General features: G+C 37.4%; 1 protein-coding gene across 3 annotated transcripts in view; it reads left to right on the top strand.

Moving 5' to 3' along the window:
- Positions 1-10,000, top strand: part of cpeb4b (cytoplasmic polyadenylation element binding protein 4b) — a 61,091-nt gene that overhangs the window by 40,577 nt on the left and 10,514 nt on the right. For 2 of the 3 annotated variants that reach the window (XR_012396448.1, XM_009295677.5), the window contains exons 5-6: positions 4,375-4,545; positions 6,661-6,750. Coding sequence is in view for 2 of the 3 variants with exons in the window: in XM_009295677.5 (XP_009293952.1) it covers positions 4,375-4,545; positions 6,661-6,750 (261 nt within the window). In the remaining variant the exon portion in view is untranslated. Of the gene's footprint in view, positions 1-1,839; positions 1,864-4,374; positions 4,546-6,660; positions 6,751-10,000 lie in introns of all 3 variants that reach the window. The other variant, NM_001351713.1, reaches the window with a different exon arrangement.

Raw genomic sequence — 10,000 nt, 5'->3', positions numbered from 1 at the left:
TGCTCCATGTATTTACTGCTGAGGACACCGACCTTTACAGATTGTTATGCATAAATTTAGTTTAGTTTATTATAGCTTTTAAAACTTTCAAAACATTTTTATTTATGTTGTAGAGTTTGCTTGTTTTTACACAATAGTTAAATTATTTTGCTAAGAATTTTTTAAAACATATATAAAATTTTTTTATTAGTAAATTATTGGCGTCACGGTGGCGCAGAGGGTAGCACGTTTGCCTCACAGCAAGAAGGTTGCTGGTTTGAGCCTGGGCTGGGTCAGTTGGCATTTTTGTGTGGAGTTAGCATGTTCTCTCCATGTTGGTGGGGTTTTCCTCCGGGTGCTCTGGTTTCCCCCACAGTCCAAAGACATGCACTATGGGTTAATTGGGTAAACTGAAATTGGCCATAGTATGGGTATGGGTGTGTCCCAGTAATGAGTTGCAGCTGGAAGGGCGTCCGCAGAGTAAAACATATGCTGGATAAGTTGGCAGTTCATTCTGCTGTGGCGACCCTAGATAAATAAAGGGACTGAGCCGAAAAGAAAATATTAAATTATTTTTAAATGTATTAAATTGTGTGTTTTTTTTAATTTTTTTATTTTTTATAGACAAATAAAAATCTTTTCCATCTGGACCATTTGACAAATTCCTTAGCGTTTGGCCCTTTATGAGTCAAAAATTTCATTTATAATGGTCATAAAGTCTTTTTTTTATTTAACTTTGTGAAGCCTGAAGAAACCCTCTATTTGTATTTATTTATTTTATTATTCATTTATTTTATTTATTTATTTTTTCTTATGTACACAGAGGATCTTCAAAAATCTTCAATACTGTATATATACAAAATGTAGAGGTCATATTTAATTTATATAGATTTATATTTACATTTTTTTGTAAACATTTGGCAAAACAAGGCAATTGTGGCGATGTAAATCTACAATTTTTTTTTTTTTTTGTTATTTAAATGTACTGTTAAATGATTCTTGCTATTAAGAATAATTCTGTTATGCAGTTTTAAAATTGTAACTGGAAAATAAAGAAAAAAAAATTCAAATTGTATGTTTCTGATGTGTAGTCATTTAGTGAATAACACATTAATTCAAACTAAGATGTGTTTGTTTGGGTTGCTTAAATACATCATGTCTTGGAAGATTGGATGAATATATTTTAGTAACAAATAAATCAATCTACAAGTTTAGTTACACTGCTTTCTTTGAGGCTTGCTAACAGCCTTTAAGCTCCAAGTCAACCAACCAATGTACCTGATGTGTAAACTGTACATTTTGGGGATATTCATTCATTTTCTTTTCGGCTTAGTCCCTTTCCTAGTCTGGGGTCGGCACAGCAGTATGAACCGCCAACTAATCCAGCACGTTTTTATGCAGCGGATGCCCTTCCAGCCGCAACACGTCTTTGGGAAACATCCACACACACTCATTCACACACATAAACTACAGCCAATTTAGCCAACCCAATTCACATGTACCGCATGTCTTTGGACTGTGGGGGAAACCAGAGCACCCGGAGGAAACCCACGTGAGCGAAGGGAGAACATTCAAACTCCACACAGAAATGCCAACTCACCCAGCCGAGGCTTTAACCAGCGACCTTCTTGCTGTGAGGCGACAGCACTACCTACTGCGCCACTGCGTCGCCTTTTTTGGGGGGGATATTGCTCATTCAAATTAAGGAAAAAAATATCCAAAGTGACGCATTCTTTTTAAATACCCCAAAATGTGAGTTTTCTGTACAAAAAGCTCAGTTGCTCTGTTTATTTATATGGTTTAGTTCATTTTGATTGGAAATGTGTTACTTCACTTGTGAACATCTTATTTTACATGCAGCAAGGAATTATGGGAGGCGACGAGGTAAAGAAAACTTTTAACAAATTAAAAATGAGAAAAATTATCATAATTCAAAAAATCTTGATAATGATTAGAGATGAAATGATCCAGCATCTGCATGACATGTTCTGGGGCATTGTTAATTGTTTGCATGCACATGCGAAGCCTTCATTTTCATTCGTCTATCAGTTGTGTGCCTCTTTCTTGCTGTATTTTAGATTTCATTTATTTATTTATTTTTTTTTGGTGAAGAGTAAATGTGATTGGGCCTTTTCAGCGGTCTGTGCAACCACACGCACACACATATATGCAGCACATATTCAGGCCACAGTTGTGTGACTAACTCCCTTGCATAAAGTTGTGTAAAGCAGCTCAGGTCTGTGTTCTGTCACGTCAGGGAGAAATGTGCTGGAGTGGCTTTAGCCAGAGTGCTAATGCTGCATCCGGTGTCAACACTGAAGCTTTAAGCCAGAGCTACATATCCACACGCTGGACATTAGCACTTACGTTAAATATATTCTTCTCTCATATAACCTAGTCTAATATATATATATATATATATATATATATATATATATATATATATATATATATATATATATATATAATCTGGCAGTGTGGTAAACAAAATTAAATTTTGGATTATTTCACCTACTGCACTGGCAGATTATATGGCATGTTAATTCATTTGACTATTTCTGAAAACAAAACAAACATTTGTACTTGTCTAAAAAATGCGTATTTATTAAAATTGCTTTGATATTTGAAATGAAAACAAGACAAAAACTCTAATGGTGTGTTCACAGCAGATGCGGATGAAGCTTCAAGGGCGAGTGATTTAGACGAATAGACATCCTGTGGCACTATTTGTGCGTATGAGGTGACGCGAATGAATCACGGTGCCGAATCTAAGCTGCTTTTCAGTTTTTCTAAATTACAGCACAGCTAATCTCTCAATAAAAACCATGTTAGCCATTTAGTAGAGCTGCATGATTCTGGCTAAAATGAGAATCGCGATTTTTTTTGCTTAAAATAAAGATCACGATTTTCTCACGATTCCGTAGATGTAAAATAAAGGTATGGTAAAAACAAACATATGGCACAACATCAATAATAATATTATGTGGCCTACTGGTTTTTATAAATAATTCTATTCTACTTATAATAATTATGATGTTAAATTATTATGTTTGAGGAGATATATACTTGCAATCTGTCAGATAAAATCAGACATTTGCCATTATCAGATTATATTCAACAACAATGTATAGGCTAGAGTAGTTATACTGACATTGTAAACATTTATTTTCATGCACAACAGTGTGTTCGCTATGAAAGAAAAAAAACATCTAATGCTTGACATAATCATAACACTAAAATGCGATATGATCATTTAAATAAAGTGCACAGTTTTGGTTTCATTTTGACTGCTAAGTGCTTGTTCATACTTTGCGCGCGGCTCCCAAACGATCACTCTGTGCCACAACCAGAATAGTATTTACAACTGTATTACCTGTTACTCGCAACATATGCAGGTTCTGTACACTATAGTAGACGCACGCGAGTCTATCATTAAGTAGAGCGCGTGCGCGCCCTCTCTGTGATAACAGCTCACGGCCAGAAGCTCACGTCACGTGTGATTTCCCGGCCGCGAAAACATCATTATATGAAGACAAAAACGACATTGTTAGGTGAATTATACCTTATAGAAACTGTATGTGACTCATTCAACATCATTTGGAGGTGTCAGTGTCACTGAGCAACGTATGTGAAACAATAAACAGACTCGTGCAGCCTCTCCTGAACTTGAAAATATGATTGGCAGAATCGTAGAAATGCTGGGTGAAGATCGTCTAGGGGGTCGAATCGCCATCTTTTAACGATTAATTGTGCAGCTCTACCATTTAGCATTGAAACTAGAGTCACCAGGCAGACAGAAGTCCTGCCCATGATGCGAATCCACTTCTATTGTAAAGTGAATTTAATGCACGAATGTGCCGCTGGCTAATTTCTTTAAAGGGGGAGGGGCTACTACATTTCCCATTCGTTATTCAGTTGAAGATTACATGAAACGTCTAATAAAAGAAGGCATATTTCAAAGGACCAAAAAAGTAGTTTCTTATGCCTGAATGCATCTAAAATCCGTATACAATCACAGGCCTCAAAAACACAAATGATAAACACATGATTCAACATTGCATGACTCTCTTGAACAATCTCATTGCAATATCGATGCTGAAACGATATATTGTGCAGCCTGACGTTTAACACAACTCTCTGTGTAGAATATGATAATAACCTGCTTCGTCTTGGGACCAAAACTGTGGGCTATAATTTGTTTGATTTACAGGACCACAGTAGCCATAATTCCGAAATCCCCAGCAATCATAATTGCACAACCGAGATGATGCAATCTTAGTGCTTTCTTGGGCTCCGAATAATCCATCAGTGTAATTCATTTTACTCTGTGGTGCAGGGATATAGTATAAACAACGAGACGCAGATCATAATTTCCACCTTCTCCCTGTACTTCAGGACACTCTTCTCTGTTCCCGATGGAAGATGGCTTCCCGGATGAAGAGCGGGCCGATCAGAGCCTGCCAGGCCTCAGTTCCCCTCACTGCTTCCCACACCAGAATGGAGAGCGGGTGGAGCGCTACTCTCGCAAAGTCTTTGTGGGTGGCCTTCCTCCTGACATCGATGAAGGTATTAAGGTCGTTTAGAGTACTTCTACCTAGGCATGTCACGATGAGGAATTGTTGCTGTGCGATATATTGTTACAGAAATGGTTGCAATAAAAGATATTTTTGTAATTTTTCAATCATTTTATGCCATTGATTATTTAGGGATTTGCCACTTTATTAGGTACACCTAACTAGCACCGGGTTGGAGCCCCTTTTGCCTTCAGAACTGCCTTAATCCTTTGTGGCATAGATTCAACAAGGTACTGGAAATATTCCTCATTCCAATTTTGGTCCATATTGACATGATAGCATCACGCTATCGTCGGCTGCACATCCCTGATGCGAATCTCCCGTTCCACCACATCCCAAAGGTGCTCTATTGGATTGAGGTCTGGTGACTGTGGAGGCCATTTTAGTACAGTGAACTCATTGTCATGTTCAAGAAACCAGTCTGAGATGGTTTACGCTTTGACATGGCACATTATCTTGCTGGAAGTAGATGGGTACACTGTGGTCGTAAAGGGATGGACATTGCCAGCAACAATACTCAGGTAGGCTGTGGCGTTGACACAATGCTCAATTGATACTAATGGGCCCAAAGTGTGCCAAGAAAATATCCCCCACACCATTACACCACCACCAGCATGAACTGTTGATACAAGGCAGGATGGGTCCATGCTTTCATGTTGTTGACGCCAAATTCTCACCCTACCATCTGAATGTCACAGCAGAAATTGAGACTCATCAGACTAGGCAACGTTTTTTTAATTTTCTGTTGTCCAGTTTTGGTGAGCCTGTGTGAATTGTAGCCTCAGTTTACTGTTCTTAGCAGACAGGAGTGGCACCCGGTGTGGTCTCCTGCTGCTGTAGCTCTTCCCCCTCAAGGTTTGTCATGTTGCACGTTCATTTGCTTGACCTTTACTACCTGTCTGGCCATTCTCCTCTGAACTCTGTCACCATTTGTGGTCAAAAAGCTGCCGCTCACTGGATATTTTCTCTTTTTGGGACTATTCTCTCTAACCCTGGAGCTGGTTGTGCGTGAAAATCTGAGTAAATCAGCAGTTTCTGAAATACTCAGAACAGCCTGTCTGGCACCAACAACCATACCCCGGTTAAAGTCACTTAAATCACCTTTTTTCATTCTGATTCTTGGTTTGAACTGCAGCAGATCGTCTTGATCATGTCTACATGCCTAAATGCATTTAGTTGCTGCCATGTGATTGGCTGATTAGAAGTTATTAGTAACAAGTAGTTCGACAGGTGTACCTAATAAAGTGGCTAGTAAGTGTATATACACTATCAAATGTCCTATAAGGTGAATGACCTAATGAACTAGTATTATAAATGTTGACACCCGTGAGGTATAATGTAAATGTCATTGTAAAATGGATTTAACATTGTTTCTTGTAAATGTATATTGCAATGCCAAAAAATATTAAGGTCATCTCCAAGTATTGCACAACGTATTGACTATTGTGAGAGGCCTAACTCTACTCTGCTGTCTTGTAATTCCATGCAAATGTCAAACGTGCCAACCTTGAAGAAAAATTCAATTTTCACCAAAACAGCGAAACCATTTCTACGTTTTTTTTGTGTGTGTAGGCTTTTTCTGTTTCACCTCTGTCACATTTTATTCAGGGAGTTTCTACAAAGTATGTTGTATACTGCAACTTGCATGCTTTTTTGGTCACATCTACGCATGTTTATTTTCCTCATTTAAAATATAATACATGTTTATAGATTGATCGCTTAAATCTGTGGTTGGCAGTTTTGGAAAATATAAACAGACTTTTTAAAAACAATGTTAACATCAGTGGTCTCAAACTTAATTCCTGGAGGGCCGCAGGTCTGCATAGTTTAGCTCCAACCACCTTCAGCTCACACCTGCTTAATTGTCTCTAGTTGTTTTGAAAACCTTGATTATTTGGATCAGCTGTGTTTGATTAGGGTTGGAGCAGAGCTGTGGCCATCCAGGAATCGAGTTTGAGGCCCTATGGTTAACGTACTTTCTCTGTGAATTTTTTATTTTGATTTGCTCTGCTTATGAAAACAAAAACAGCTTTCTAGGTTTGTTGTTGGCTTTGGACCTGTTTCCACACTAGCTCCGTGCTCTAACCTGCAACATGATCTTTCCTAGATGAGATAACTGCTAGTTTTCGCCGCTTTGGACACCTGTTTGTGGATTGGCCTCACAAAGCAGAGAGCAAGTCATACTTCCCCCCGAAAGGTGAGCAAAGAGTTTGGCACTGGCAGGTTGTCCGCAGGATCTTAAAAATGTCTACTGTTTAAATTGACTACTCTTTCATTATGTTTGGGGCTGTTTTTGCCCCATTGACTTCCATTATAAATACATTTTTTGACTGCAGAGCCATGACACCAGAAACAAGACAAAAACTAAAGTAGAAAAATTAAGGGCATATTTTTTTTAGCAGTTGGTGGATGATTTCTGAAAGATCGTTTAACACTGAAGACTAGAGTAATCAAGCTTAACATTCAGCTCTGTTGTCACAGAAATAAACCGTATTAATATATATACAAGATTTGTATATAGCAGGGGTCACCAACCTTTATGAAACTGAGAGCTACTTCTTGTGTACCAATTAATGCGGAGGGCTACCAGTTTGATAAACACTTCTCAAATAACAAATTTGCTCAATTTACTTTTAATAATACTTTGTTTTTAGTAATAATGAATGATATTCATTCATGTGAAGACACTGATCATGTTAATGATTCTCACAAAAGTTATCAACAATGATTTCACAGGGTAGGAAATACCCTGTATTTAATGTATCAATGTGCAACACTTTATTTTTATATGTCTCTGCAAATATTTACATTTTTAAATGATTACTTCTATATTAGATGAAGCTTACTGGTAAGTGGCGCTATGGTGAGCTATTTTTAGAACAGGCCTGCGGGCAACACATGTGATCCTTGCGGGCTACCTGGTGCTACCATGTTGGTGACCCCTGGTATAGAGTTTGGCACTGGTATGGTGTCCGCAAGGTCTTAAAAACATCTTAACTCTTGTGTACTGTTCAAATCAACTACCCTTTCATTATGTTTGTGGCTGTTTTTGCTCTGTTGACTTCCATTATAACCACATTTTTTGATTGCAAAGCCATCACGTCTAATAACAAGACAAAGAAAACACCAAAACTAAAACAAGACACCAAATATTCCTGCATTTTTGATTGTTGGAAAATTTGTAATTTTTAATGTTAATTATCAGTTGGCAGCATTAACCCTTTAAATAGGCCTGTGCAAAAAGGTTTCTGGCTTTTATATGGTGTTCTTTGGAGTGAAACAGCATATTATAGGGTGTGTATGTAAATATACTTACTATGATTACTATGTTCTGTTTTCTTGAAAATATCATAAGTGTGCAAACACACACTGTACTTCATATAAAAGCTAAGATTTTTTTTGTGCTGTAACTGATGATCCACAGTAAAAATCACAAATTCCCCAACAGGGAAAACCACCAACAATCAAGTATGCATGATTATTTGGTGTCAAGGCTTTGCCTTCGAAAAATGTCAATAAAATAGAGGTAAATTAGGCAAAAACAGCCACAAACAGAACAAAAGGGTAGTACATATCCCCAGAGTGTATTGAACTTCAAATTGAATTGTTCTGAATTTCAAAATTCCAAAGCATTTTCCCATAATATGTGTCAAAACAGGATTTGTCACCAAAAATCATTCCACTTGCTGAAACACAGAAACAGTTGTGGCCAAATTAAGACTCAAACTCCCTCTAGCGTGGATGAAAACATCCCCAACAGCAGGTTAAATAAAAATAAATAAGGCCTTCATTTCACTTGCATATTGTGTTGTTGATCTTTAACTATTTAAAAAATGTCTAAAGTTTTTAAAGCTACCCAGTAGGGCCAATCCCCAACAACACATTTAAACACAACTTAAAACACAATTTCTATTCATTAACTCTGTTTACCAATTTGGTTTAATTATCTTTCAAACAATGACCAATGCAACCTCAGCTCAGTTGGCGTTTCTGTGTAGAGTTTGCATGTTCTCCCTGCTTTCGCGTTGGTTTTCCCGGGTGCTCCGGTTTCCCCCACAGTCCAAAGACATGCGGTACAGGTGAATTTGGTAGGCTAAATTGTCCGTAGTGTATGAGTGTGTGTGTGTGGATGTTTCCCAGAGATGGGTTGCGGCTGGAAGGGCATCCGCTGCGTAAAAACTTGCTGGATAAGTTGGCGGTTCATTCTGCTGTGGCGACCGCGGATTAATAAAGGGACTAAGCCGACAAGAAAATGAATGAATGAACAATGACCAATGCTGGTTAACAGTTGTGTTTACAGATACCTGGTTTGGACACTGACCTGGGGTCCATACATTTATTTAGTTTTAAAACTTGTCCTTTTTTATTGTAATAAGTAATGTTGAGAAAAAGTGTATGTATACATTAAAGTTTGCTTGTTTTGACACATTTAAAATAGGGTGGCTAAGAAATAATTATTAGAATTCCTTTGGCAGGGCAAGTAACAGTGATTCACATTAGATTTCACATTCAGAAAAAAACTCCTTAGCCTTTAGTCCCATATAGGTCTGCAATTTAATTCAGAAAGTCTTACATTTGACTTGGTAAAACCCTGACGTTAGATGAGTGTATAAAAGCGAGCTTGAGAGAAACATTCATGTTCATAATAAGCAGATAATGATATATATTTGTGGCTTACTTCATTGCTATGACAGCACTTGTTTACTGAATCGAAGGGATCATTTTGTCATCATTGACCTCAAGTTTTTAACCCACAAGACTTCCGTCGGTCTGTGGAACACAAGTGTGTATTTTTGAGGAAACCAGAGTTATTTGTGTCTCCGTTGAAAGTCCATTTCTGTAAATAATAAAGTGAAAAATGTCTCTTGCAGACTCCAAATAAAATGAACATCCCTACACCCTAATCCCTTCAAAAAGTCCTTGATGTTTTTCGAATGATGCAGTGAATGATCATCGAAAGTTTTCTGTGTTAAATGACTAAAGTGGAACTTTAAGAAGTAATTCAGATGATTACTCTTGTTTTGAGTCATTTTGTCTAAGTCATTTTGAATTTGCTCATGGACTAAATAATCTGACTTTCATCAGAAACATAATATTTTAGGTTTCATTAATGCTGAAAATGAATTAAAATACTCTGGGTTTGAAATAACACTTAACCCTAACCCAACCCCTGTAGTTTCATTAGGCAATTTGATAGCAACCGTCTTTTTAAAGAAGCGCAACTGATTTAAAAAAAATAAAGAGTGGGATGTAACTGATGTGTTTTATGTCGTAGAGTAAAAGGTGAAAGTATTTTGATTTTGTGGTAGCCACAAACCTTTTTTAATCGATTTTTAAACCAAAAATCCCATTTAAAAAAAACCCAATTGACTTTGGGACGAGGGAACTGGAACTGCTAAAATGCTAACTCGCTTCCGGGTTTGTGCATACAAATTAATGTCATAGTG

This window comes from Danio rerio, chromosome 21 (assembly GCF_049306965.1).
Source record: "Danio rerio strain Tuebingen ecotype United States chromosome 21, GRCz12tu, whole genome shotgun sequence".
NCBI lineage: Eukaryota > Metazoa > Chordata > Actinopteri > Cypriniformes > Danionidae > Danio > Danio rerio.
The sequence above is the reverse complement of the archived record's forward strand: the minus strand, read 5'-3'. Positions and strand labels throughout refer to the sequence as shown.